The following is a 12,653-nucleotide window of genomic DNA, read 5'->3' on the forward strand; positions in this document are numbered from 1 at the left end:
GATGGTTTTACATTTTCTCGAAATAACATTGTTTACTCACATTGACACAATTGTTAACTTAAATAAGTTTGATGTACCTTTAAGTTGATTTTCAGCCTGGCAAGCCTTTGTAGGAAAGACAGCTTCCCTCTGGTAGCCTTCACATCCTCAGCCATGGGAAGAGCCTCAGGCCGGGTGGCTTCGAAATATGTTCTTGAGGCTGCCCTTGATGCCTCGTTACAACTGTGGAGAATCTCCTTGCTCAGAGACTTCACAAGAATCCTACTGAATGTAGAGTCCTGAGTCGACACGGCCAGTTGGAGGATCTTCTCTGAGCCAAACTCCTTCAACAGATGTTTGTAGACGGTGCTGTATATTTTATGACTCTTCAAGTTCTTGGGATAAGCTTGGGTCTCAGAGCAGCCTGACCATGCACAGAAGGCAGCTATAACTTTTGGAATCAGGTCTTGTGATGTGCGTGTGACGTCAACTGGGTACAGATCAGTTTGGGTTTGGATTTTTGACAGAAGTCTCACCACTAACATGCTGATGAGGCCGGTAAAGTCATCATCACCGCTTAAGTTATCAGTGGATGGGGTTGAAAGCGAGACATCTTTGACAACATCCGGACTGGTTGACTTCTGATCACAAACAATGCTCTGAGCTACACCGGAACAACTGGTGGTATCTCTTTCCTCAGCATCTATGTTGGCCTCAAAGCCTCGTGCAGCATTGGAGGTCTCACTTGTTGCCATGCTGATGGCGGGAAAAGATGGCAGAGGGGAGGACTTAACACTCAGTAGACTGCCTATATCAGTTACAGTTCTGGTTGGAGATGACTCTCTGCTTTGTGCATCAGAAACCACAGAGTCCATGACCTGGCTTACCATTACTTTGTTAAACAGACTGACTGTGTCACTAAATGCTGATGTAGACAAAGAGCATGAAATCCTATCTTCAGATACGCTAGCCATCACACTGACTCTCTGAGCCCAACTCATTGAAGCTAAAGATGGCACAAGGCTAGGAAGCAGGAGACGCTTCACAGACTCCTCTGCAAACAGCTGAACCAGCTCGTAAGCTGTGGGTTTCCCCAACTTCTTGTCATTCCTCTTCAGTTTAGTAAGGATTGTATCGGATGCACTCTTTCCAGCCGCCACTGTCAGAACCAGAGGGGTCAAGTTACTCTCAGAAATGATGCGGTTGACTTGGTGAGTAAGATCACAGGAGAGAGCACCAATCCTATCCTGAGATATGAGCTCCTCAAGTCTTGCTATTGCAGCTGTTAGATCAGGGTGGGATGCAACCTCCCCTTCTTCCTCTGGATATACATCCTTTAAAATGGTATCCACTATTGCAGACATGCTTTCCCTGGCATTACACACTGATGTTTTTGTCTTAGTAGATTTGCCCATGTCGATGACTGAGCATCTTACAATGGGCTGAGTAGTACTCGCTGGTAATTCAGAAGGGATGGGAATTCCAGGGAGTGCAAATTCCCACTCTGACTTCTGTGATCTGGCAGATGAGGATGACAACGAGGAAGAAGGCCACTGTGGTGCTGGATAGACCAGTTCCTCATCACATTCACTGCTTACCTTCTCAATATCGTCCAGGATCATTCCAACCACATTCTCTATTTGTGAAAGCTCTCCTGCAGTCACCATTTGGTCAGATTTTGACAGCTCTTTCTGAATTGAAACCAGAATATGGCTGAGGGTATTTTTGGCTTGAGCCTTTGTTACTTTGGCTTGCTTTCGCCATGTGAAATAATTCCTAATCTTTGTCTTCACATTGTGGTAAATAGTCTTTGCAGTTGTCCAGATCTTCTTCTCAGATACTTCCACACCAGACTGGGAGCCTTCGGGTGCGGCCTCAGTGTATTCTGAGGGTTTTTTCATAACTCTGTTGAAGCATAGAGTCTGCCTGCCATAGAGTAGTAGAAGACTCTGTGCGTGGGAAAAGGCTCTTTATGTCATTTGTAATTGATCCAACGATTTCAAAAGCAGTTAAATCGGTATGCCTCGAGGAAATTGTTGATGTTGCTGGCAACATCTGAGAATCTAGCTGGCTGGAACTGACTTTGCTGGGAAAGCTACTGATTGATTTGATCAGTATTTTTCGCACTTTGTTGGTAGCGTTCATCTGGAACTCTTCACTGGAGAGCTTCTCAATGACTGAGGCTGGAGTATCTCTTAATCCCTCCAACGCAGAGGAACCGGACACAGGCATGTCTTCTAGGTAAGACATGACACCGTCCAAAAAGTCATAGACTTCAAGGGAGTTGTAAAATAAACTCTCTGCAACAGATGATGTGCATTCCTGATCTGATCTATAGATGTCCACAATCTGGGACAAGACCTCTTTGGTGCAGGGCACCAGGTTTGAATCACAGAGAGACAGTAATGGTTGAGAGTTCTCACTTTGGCATTTACGGAGAGCACCAAGTCCTATTGAGTTGACCTCTTGCAGTATTGCCTCGCTCTTACAGGTTTCAGGTTGCTCTGGTGTTTTCTCTTCTACAGAGCCAGTTGAATCACGTCCATCAGATAAAGAAGATGAATTGCATTCTGATATAGGAGATTCACTCCTACATGGTGAAGGCAAGCTCAGGATTGAAACAGGCAGATCACTGGAGTCAGTGTGCTCCAGAAGCACATCACTGGAGTCAACTTTTTCCATAAGTTCTTTCCCTTGGACTGGAGTTCCACCCATTGTGAGGAACAATGTATTCAGCTTTGCCTGAAGCCTGTCGCAGAGTCTACAAGCTACATGGAAGGGTTTCCTCTTTGTTATACAGTGTCCTACTTGGGGATCTCTCTGGGTGCTTGTTGGCTGATCTAATTCAGCATGCTGCACAATGTCCTTGACATCTTCAACAAAGTTATCAATTATTTGTGATGCCTCAGAATCTACTTTGGTCTGTATGAGCCCAGTGGCCGCAGAATCAAGGATCCTGTCAGATGGGCCAGATGCATTCGTCAAGCTTGGAGTGGTACTAAACGAATGAGAAGGTTGAACCATACCAGAGATACCGCTCCTAAACCTTCTCACAAGAATTTCACTCACAGCCTTTGAGGCTTTGGTCTTGAACTTTGCACCAAACAGAGTGCCAAGATTTTGCGTCATTTCATTGCAAGATGTACATATTATGTTCAGCTCCTCTGGAACAGGAGAGTCTTGAGCATCCAGGTGCTCCACTGCAAGGTCACTGCCAGATGCCAACATTTTAACTTTCACAGCCACTTCTCGAAGCACCTTAGCCAATTCCGGATCTTCTTTTTCCAATTCATCCACCATGTCTGCGATAACAGTCATCACCTCTTCTGTTGCAGGTGGAATGCACGACTCTAATTCAGAGGTGGAGCTCTGGTCCTCTGGAGTGGCATGATCATCAAAACACTTCTGGACCATGTTGACCATCTGTTCAGCGGCCTGGGTACCAGAAGCAATAGGGGAGGACCGCCCTGAAATGGCTCTGCTGATAGTCATAGAGAGGGCCAAGTTAAGCTGTTTGACCACCACCTTGATAAGACCAACGGTCAGCTCAGGTGGGCAAGAGGACAGGATATTATGGTCAGAGAGTTGCTCCTGGACACTTTTGATGATTCTGTCCTCTGGCATTCCCAGGTGGACTTTCACTGAGGTCTGGGAACTTTAAAACGAACAAACAAAGCATGATAATTCCTGTCTGAACTTGGCAAATCGATCAAGCATTGTAATTTTAGTATTCTAAATATTTACATGTCCTTTTGATCTCTTTTCATGCTCATTAATTCTAATCTGCTCAAAGGTTGATACATTACATTCTGTACTACATTAGATAGCATAAAATGCATTGGCTAACAAACTGGGATAGATGAGCTAGGTGAAATCCATACATGTAAACCTTGAGGGGAACATACCTCTTCGAAGAGGGTGTTAGGGACCTGAGACGTTGAGCCCCTGTGCCGCCCTTATACAACTTCTTCGCCAGATATTTAACTTCCTGGATGAGCTCCAGTCTTTCCTGATCAAAGGCTGTAAAGGATCTTGCACTGCCGCCCCTCTTGGTTGAGTCAGTTTGGTCCTCAGCAAAGCCCGTCACCCCCAGTACGCCGGCCAGGGCCGGCAGCAGGATCTGCAGGGTGCTCTGTGTGATGAAGGTTACAATTGTCTTGCACAATTTGGCAAGCTGTTCCTTCGTCATCTGTTTTGAACAAACAGAACAAAAACAGGCTTTTCAATGGAACTGTGATGTAAAGTATTCTAGATCGAACAGAATGCATTTGATCAACATTGTTATTCTTGTCTGTGACTGAATTCAAAGTTTGATGAAGTCTGACAGAGCAATGAACATGAGTAACAGAATATAACTTGATGGCTAATCCCTCTCTCTGAATTCAACAGATTAATGACACATCAAAGGTCAAAGAAAGATGGAGAAACTTACAGGTTTTTTTTGTCCTTTGTAGATCACTTGCCACTGCCTAGAAAATAAAAAAGAAGTGTTTTAGTTAGTGTTTAGTTCCCACTGCATAAGAGTTCATAAATGTTGAACATGTGAAGTTAACATACTCATCAGTAAGATTGCGCAGGAATGAGATGAGGATTGGGTAGGAGTACTCCATCTCATCCTTGTTGCCTGGGCCAAATGCAGCCTTAACTGCTTTCGTCTCCAGGAGCTCAATTACAGATCCTCTGTCCAGGTGTTTATTCCTGGAGACTAAAGATGTGATTGCCGTAGAGGGAGTAGAAACAAAATTAAAGAAAAATCAGACATTTTATCTCTTAATACTCTGACTTAACTGTTTTAGGCTTTTACAATAGGCCTATTTGAATAAAGCTATCTATGTAACCTTTCTTACTGATTACAGTAGACTACAGTTTCATTGAAAATGGATAACACAACCTGCACATCACAGACAGAATAGAGAACCAATATAGTAGGCTAATCTCTGACCTGCATCGTTGTTGGTGCCCTGCTTCCCTGACTTCTTGCCACTACTCTTCCTTTTTGCCTAGGATAGAACAGAACAGATTGCAGATCTCAAATGATGGCAGACATGTTACACCAGGGCCTGTATACATAAAGTGCATCAGATAAGGTGTGGGCTCAACCTTGCCCAAATAATCGTATTCATTATGATCTCAAATGCAAAACTGATCCTAGATCAGCACTCCTACTCTGAGACACTTTATGAATCAGGTCAAAGCAGCTCTTAAAACACGTTTTGAAAACGGGTGTATTATTATCATAGAGATATATAGATCTCTATGGTAGTCCTGCTATCAGGTGCAGAGGGCAGCCCAGTAGGCCTATGTGCCCGGTCACTCCTGCTTCTTACCTTCCTTCCCTTCTTGGCCTCCTTCTTGGGCGGGGCCACCGGTTCTTCCTCAACAACTTCCTGTCCTTCCCTCTGAGGATCACCCTCCTCCCTCTGTACTACCTGAAGGACAGACATTCCAATAGGTAATAATAGGTCAACGTCAGAGTAGATCTTTGCATAGGACATCATAAATAGAGCTACAGCCATATCAGAGCTAAGCTGGTGATTGACTTTATAGAGAATGGTACATCTGTTTTGCAATATATTATAGCTTTTACAAGAAATATCAGTTTAGATTACTTTTTTCTTTCTTTTTTACTTTCCCCCAATATTATATGAAGTCATTTAACCTACATTTTCTTCATCCATTCAAGCTATTTTATATCTCGAAAATCATTCAAGTTGAGTTCAAGTCGAGTGTGCAGACAATATTGCAGGCAGGGACTGTAATTTTGGGCTACATGCTACGTCATGGAACGTTAGACCTTTATGACATCACAAATAGTATTTTTGGGAGGAGCGCGGGAAAGGTTACTTGCCCATTCAGTAGGACTAGCCAATATTGAGAGAGATTTCCCCGTCAAACGTTTTCGATAGCCTACCCCTACGCCTTCAATCGAACAATTACACTGCCCATAATTTCATCACTCTCGCAGGTCAAAACCAATCATTGGTCAAAAGACAGAAACATGTGGTTCTGCCTTTGCAATATTGTCTCTCTTGTGGGTTTATTTAGGTACGACATGTGGGCATACTGTGTAGGATCCAGTTGATTGGTCTGTCCTAGTCATTAGTAGCCTTAGGTCGAACCAAAAATCTTAGACGCTAGTCAACATCTTCTAGGAAGTATTTGTTAATAATATTCATTTCAATATCGTTCTATTCTTTGATTTAGTCCCAATCAAAAGCAGCTTTTCAATCAAATCCTGTTATTGGCTGCCAAACCCCACCAAATATGTTCTTGTAAGCCATACCGTAGCGAGAGAAAGTGAGAGCTGCAACGTGGACTCGTCCCGTGGCTTCTACGCTTGTATTGACCTATGCAGGGGCACTAAAGCCTGGGCCTGCGGGTGGAGGCAGTAGCCTATTCTTGACTCTGTGGTTCTTGCACTTGTTTGGGGAACAGGATTTCATTATTTTTATCTACATTTCTGCCTGAGAAATGACACCCTGATATAGTTCTGTGATCTGTGAAACAGTTCTGTTAATCACTGAGGCATTGTGTGTTTGTGTGTTCTTTTTCTTTAGAATTTTCAAATAAACTTGACGTGTTTTATGATTAATAGTGATGTTGTGCTTGTATTATTTTGGACACACTGTCCTCAGGCTCCAGCTTTATGTTGATCATATTAAAACAAAGAAAACAATCTGAAGTTGTTGTTTTTAAGTTATATATACCATGATTTTTCCGGTCCGGCCCACTTGGGAATAGATTTTCCTCCATGTGGCCCCTGAGCTAAAATGAGTTTGACACCCCTGCCTTATATGAACTACCTCAGTAAAATCTTGTAAATTGTTGCATGTTGAGTTTATATTTTTGTTCAGTATACTGTATGTGTATGAAAAAGAGAGAGAGGGGAAGGGATAATGGAGAGAGAATTGCTTTTATCAAGCGTGCGGGATCCTGATTATAAAAAGATCGGAGTCAGCACAGCACAGCCCCCCCCCCCATCATCAGCAGAGAGGGCCGGCACTATGCTGCAATCCCCCATTCCTCCCTCCCTCGCTCCTCCTCTCTCTCCCTCTCTCTCTTTCAGAATGCTCTTTCCCTGAGTGCATCAGGAGCCTGCAGAGGAGCGGTGGAGGCTGACTGGCTCTATCAGGGGCATCCTGCTCTGGCATGCCAGGAGGACGCCACAACCCAGGAGAGGGTTATGAGACAGAGCGAGAGAGCCTGCCCACCACTGGCCAGCGCCAACACAGCACTAGAGAGAGAGTGAGAGAGGGGGGAGAGAGAGAGAGCGAGAGAGGGGGGAGAGAGAGAGAGAGGGGGGAGAGGTCCACCTTCACCAGAGAAGGAACAAAAGCAAGGGAGAAAAAATAAAGTGCGAGTGAAGAAGAGTGTGAAAGAAAGGAAAAAGACCCCAAAAGAAAGCCAGCGCAAAAATTGAATGAGCAAAAAACAAAATGGTGCATGAATAATAAGGACAACTTAACACCCCCCCAGATTTGACTTGACAATCACTCTCTCCACTCTGCTGCTCGGTAAAAAAGAGGGGGATCGAGGGAGAGGGCTGGCCGAGGGAAGGAGAGAGGAAGAAAAGAGCGACTAGAGATGACGGAGTGAGGCGATGGAGAGGATCAGGTGAGTGACTAATGGCATGGAGAGAAAAACGGTACGAGACGGGTGTACATGCTAACACGTGCACATGATTGGACACACAGTGCTTCACAGAGCGGTGATGTATTTGATTCTGTACCACATTAGCTCAGTGGACTGCAGCAGTGTGATTTGTCTATGTCAGTCTATGGCTACTCATTAAATCTCTCCAACGGTGCTGAAATCTCCATTAGATATTACAGCTATTTATGGAGCAAATTCCAATCATGTCCTTGGAGAAAATGACTAGATGGTATTTTGAAAGCACTTATACACCGATTGACACAATTGTGCCACACAACTTAAGACAATTAATTGACAAAGGGGGATAGGTGCACGCATGGTCTCCAATATTTATTTTATTCTTATGTAATTTCAAAACGTTTTTTGATATTGGGTACGAGTTGTAATGTTAAGTGCAACCTAAGACTAACTTACAGTATGCCATAACCTGAGGAAGTTTCTAGAGAGATCAGCTTACTATGTAATGCTATTAACCTGCGACACTGATGTGTTTGGCAAACTCTTAAATACAACTACACACACAGATACCTTGTCATTTGTGCCAGAAGACCGGGGTGCAGAGAGGACAGGACACAACCGTGTGCGCGCGCGCGGGATCGAGAGTGTGTGTGTGCTACTCTAAATGAATTCAGCCGTCTCTCACTGCAGTATTTCCGAGCTCCTACCCGCTGGCAAGGCTTCAAGCTTTCCGGCACACAGAATGACTGGGGCCCTTGTAAACCGCAACACAGTTATTAGATCAACGTTTCCTAAACTCGGTCCTGGGGACCTCAACGTTTTGGTTTTTGACCTAGTACTACACAGCTGATACAAATAATCAAAGCTTGATGATTAGTTGATTATTTGAATCAGCTGTGTAGTGCTAGGGCAAAAACCAAAATGTGCACACCTTGGGGTCCAGAGGACCGAGTTTGGGAAACGCTGTATTAGATCTATCAGTCTGACCCTCAACCAGGACTGTTAGCATATGGCCTGGCCTTACAATTTTATAATGTCAGAGGGGTGTCAATGACGTGAATGGGAACTATAGGGAGGAGAGGGGATGGGAGGGGAGAGGGCTCTGGGTTTAGTGAGGTCCAATCTTCCCAGATAGTTGTATAGTCACATTATGTGCTTGAAGTACAGTGAGGGAAAAAAGTATTTGATCCCCTGCTGATTTTGTACGTATGCCCACTGACAAAGACATGATCAGTCTATAATTTTAATGGTAGGTTTATTTGAACAGTGAGAGACAGAATAACAACAAAAAATCCAGAGAAACGCATGTAAAAAATGTTATACATTGATTTGCATTTTAATGAGGGAAATAAGTATTTGACCCCTCTGCAAAACATGACTTAGTACTTGGTGGCAAAACCCTTGTTGGCAATCACAGAGGTCAGACGTTTCTTGTAGTTGGCCACCAGGTTTGCACACATCTCAGGAGGGATTTTGTCCCACTCCTCTTTGCAGATCTTCTCCAAGTCATTAAGGTTTCGAGGCTGACGTTTGGCAACTCGAACCTTCAGCTCCCTCCACATATTTTCTATGGGATTAAAGTCTGGAGACTGGCTAGGCCACTCCAGGACCTTAATGTGCTTCTTCTTGAGCCACTCCTTTGTTGCCTTGGCCGTGTGTTTTGGGTCATTGTCATTCTGGAATACCCATCCACGACCCATTTTCAATGCCCTGGCTGAGGGAAGGAGGTTCTCACCCAAGATTTGACGGTACATGGCCCCGTCCATCGTCCCTTTGATGTGGTGAAGTTGTCCTGTCCCCTTAGCAGAAAAACACCCCCAAAGCATAATGTTTCCACCTCCATGTTTGACAGTGGGGATGGTGTTCTTGGGGTCATAGGCAGCATTCCTCCTCCTCCAAACACGGCGAGTTGAGTTGATGTCAAAGAGCTCCCTTTAAGAGTGTGCTCCTAATCTCAGCTCGTTACCTGTATAAAAGACACCTGGGAGCCAGAAATCTTTCTGATTGAGAGGGGGTCAAATACTTATTTCCCTGATTACAATGCAAATCAATTTATAACATTTTTGACATGCATTTTTCTGGATTTTGTTGTTGTTATTCTGTCTCTCACTGTTCAAATAAACCTACCATTAAAATTATAGACTGATCATTTCTTTGTCAGTGGGCAAACGTACAAAATCAGCAGGCGATCAAATACTTTTTTCCCTCACTGTATGATAGATGGTTCCCAGTCATGACTTTCTTACAGGCTGGATGCAGAACCAGTGTGGAGTGTTTTACTGCTGTCTCCTGGTGTTTAATAATGCCTCTCTCCCATCTGGGAGGCTGTTGCTATGCATCAAAGGCCATCTCAAAACAGCAGCAGCTCCAGACAAGGTCTTAAATCAATTCTACAGAGATTCCATTGCGGGGAAACTAGGCAGGTTATGAATAAGGGTGATACTGTAGCTAATACTCCACCAACTGCCGTTGTCTAGCAATCTATGTTGGAATATTAGCAGATACCCATAGGCTGCCGGTCATTGCGCTATTGTTAGATAGCATTGGCTCTCGAAACTACTGTACCTCTAACTTCCTTCATACTGGACAGAGGAATACAAATTGTATCCACTAGTTCATCTGACTCTAGGGAAGTAGATAAAGGGCCTCATTGCCAAAATCCCGAAGTATCCCTTTAAGCTCCTGGTAATTGCAGCTTGGAAAAGCTAGGATTGGATTTATATGAGCTATTGCTAATCAATATTGAAATGCTAATTGGGTCGGTAGCTAATTTAACTGTCAGTATTATTATTATTCTGCAGATGTGTGTGAATGAGTGATAGTCTTGACGAAGATCCATACAGTATCAAAAATGTGCCCTTCCATTTGTGAGTATATAAATCGTGGGAGCAAAGAAGTGTTGCAGATCTATGTCCTTGGGTACAGTCCAGTGTCTCCTCTCACTGTGTCCCCATCTCTCTCCCCCTCTCAGGGCCCTCATTATGCTCCCCCGCGCCCCGCTGGCCTGCCTCCTCCTGCTGCTCCTGTCGGGGGTGCTGGGGGGGCTGGTCCTGTCCATCTGCCCCTCCGTGTGCTCCTGCAGCCGGGGCCACCGTGTGGTGGACTGCTCCTCACGGCACCTCTCACAGCTGCCCCCAGGCCTGCAGCACAACATCCGCTTCCTCAACCTCTCACACAACAGGTATGAAGACACTTCTTCTTCCTCATCTTCCTCTTCATCATCCTCTACCTTCTCATCCTCATCAGGTTGGGTCCTACCTCTAAACGTCTGGGTTCTGAGATTGAGCAATAACCATGACTAATAGCCAGACAGAATCAGCAGGGAGGAGATCCTAATAATTACATTCACAGCCTTTGCTGCATATTCAAATCGATGGAAGTCTACCAATTCATGTTAGGTCACAGTATGTGGTTTGATTTAAACTAACTAATTCCACAGGCATAATTTATTTATCCTCTTCCGCAGATGTTTTCTGTATTTTCGCATCTTTAGTGTTATGACAAATGGAACTTCTAAAATGAGAATTTCCTCTCTCCCAACAGCCTTTGTGGTCTGGACGGCCAGCTCAGCCACTACGCCCACCTGCGTACCCTGGACCTGTCCTATAACCTCCTGGGTCGCTTCCCCTCCGGCCTGCCCAGGGCCCTCTGGGACATCCGGGCCGCCGGCAACCAGCTCCGAGCCCTGGACAAGAACGACACGGCCTACCATTGGAACCTGCAGGTACTGGACCTGTCAGCCAACGAGCTGGAGAGGGTGGTCTTCATCAACAACACCCTGCCCAGCCTACACGCCCTAAACTTGAGTCACAACCGGTTCTGGACTGTGCCCACCAACATGCCTCATAATCTGGAGATGGTGGATTTGTCCCACAACTACCTGGTTCAGATCCTCCTGGGGTCCTTGAACCGGCTGCCCAGGCTGAGGAGGTTCTACCTGCATGCTAATCGCTTCTCCTGGGTACCGGAGGGGGTGTTTGACCGGTTGGAGGGGCTCGAGTTCTTGACGCTTGGGGATAACCCTTGGGCTTGTGAAGAGGAGGAAAACATCACAAAGCTCTTGCTCTGGGCTGAACACACCCGTGCTGCCGTGTTGGGCTGCCCCTGCTACACTAAGCCAACATGTGGGCAATCCCATTTGGCAACTCCAGGAGGGGAGTGGCACTTTGCGTCCTACACAGAGCCTCCACTGATGCCAGAGAGCTGGGCCGTGGGGGCCTCCCACCGGCTAGGGCTGCAGTCGTCACTTCTGGGTACTTGGCTAAGTCTGTGTTGTTGGAGCCTGGGACGCATGGAGACAGGGGTGCAGCCAACAGCTCGGGGGACCAGAACTGGTTTGTGTTCACCTCCACCCCCTCGCACAGCCTCTCCACACGCACAAGCACAATGGGGCACCCGCGCTCCACCGCCAAGAAGCCCAACACAGGAAGCACGCGGAGCAGAGGCCACGGACTCCACACACAGATCCTTTATTCTCTAGTCACCTTGAACCTTCTAGTCATGGTGACTGCCTTCAAAGCCTTCTAAACCCATCCGTTGTCAGAGACTAGAGCCAAGTCTTGAAGGATTTTGGAGACGGCTAACCCTATGTACGTATGACCCAGAATGTTAAAAGGGAGAGGTTTGCTTTTGTTTTGATTTTAAAGAACGTTCGACTGTTACTGCCTAAATGTGTATTCTCTCTCTTCCAACAATTTGACCACCATCTACAGAGTGTAGTTGTGCTGTATGGCTATACCTTTCAAACTTGTATACAAATAATATATTTTGCAAATGTATTCACATACAGTGCATTCGGAATGTATTCAGATCCCTTCCCTTTTTTCACATTTTGTTACGTTACAGCCTTATTCTAAAATTCATTAAATAAATAAAAATCCTCATCAATCTACTACAAAATACCCCATTATGACAAAGCGAAAACAGGTTTTTAGAAATGTTTGCAAATGTATTAAAGATGAAAAACAGAAATACCTTACTTACATAAGTATTCAGACCCTTTACTATGAGACTCGAAATTGAGCTCAGGTGCATCCTATTTCCATTGATCATCCTTGAGATGT

General features: G+C 45.0%; 3 protein-coding genes across 6 annotated transcripts in view; 1 reads left to right on the top strand and 2 right to left on the bottom strand.

The window, feature by feature from the left end:
• The window catches only part of LOC121556694 (neurofibromin), a 69,836-nt gene extending 64,301 nt beyond the window's left edge, over positions 1-5,535 (bottom strand). Inside the window, exons 1-6 of one of the 4 annotated variants that reach the window (XM_045213957.1) lie at positions 5,307-5,530; positions 4,922-4,979; positions 4,537-4,684; positions 4,412-4,448; positions 3,885-4,168; positions 1,842-3,634 (exon numbers count right to left, since the gene is read on the bottom strand). In XM_045213957.1, the coding sequence (XP_045069892.1) occupies positions 1,855-3,634; positions 3,885-4,168; positions 4,412-4,448; positions 4,537-4,684; positions 4,922-4,979; positions 5,307-5,495 (2,496 nt within the window). In that variant the 5' untranslated portion in view covers positions 5,496-5,530 and the 3' untranslated portion in view covers positions 1,842-1,854. Of the gene's footprint in view, positions 1-77; positions 3,635-3,884; positions 4,169-4,411; positions 4,449-4,536; positions 4,685-4,921; positions 5,210-5,306 lie in introns of those variants that run through there. The other 3 variants (XM_045213981.1, XM_045213964.1, XM_041874387.2) reach the window with 3 other exon arrangements.
• The window catches only part of LOC121561972 (neurofibromin-like), a 39,043-nt gene continuing 31,714 nt past the window's right edge, over positions 5,325-12,653 (bottom strand). The window contains exon 6 of the mRNA XM_041874385.2: positions 5,325-5,408. The gene's annotated coding sequence lies outside the window, so the exon portion shown is untranslated. The remainder of the gene's footprint in view (positions 5,409-12,653) is intronic.
• On the top strand, positions 7,059-12,429 carry LOC121561974 (oligodendrocyte-myelin glycoprotein). Its single transcript, XM_041874388.2, has 3 exons — positions 7,059-7,593; positions 10,562-10,771; positions 11,134-12,429. Exons 1-3 carry the CDS (start codon positions 7,580-7,582, stop codon positions 12,068-12,070), a joined length of 1,161 nt encoding a protein of 386 aa, XP_041730322.2. The 5' UTR covers positions 7,059-7,579; the 3' UTR covers positions 12,071-12,429.

This window comes from Coregonus clupeaformis, chromosome 5 (genome assembly GCF_020615455.1).
Source record: "Coregonus clupeaformis isolate EN_2021a chromosome 5, ASM2061545v1, whole genome shotgun sequence".
NCBI lineage: Eukaryota > Metazoa > Chordata > Actinopteri > Salmoniformes > Salmonidae > Coregonus > Coregonus clupeaformis.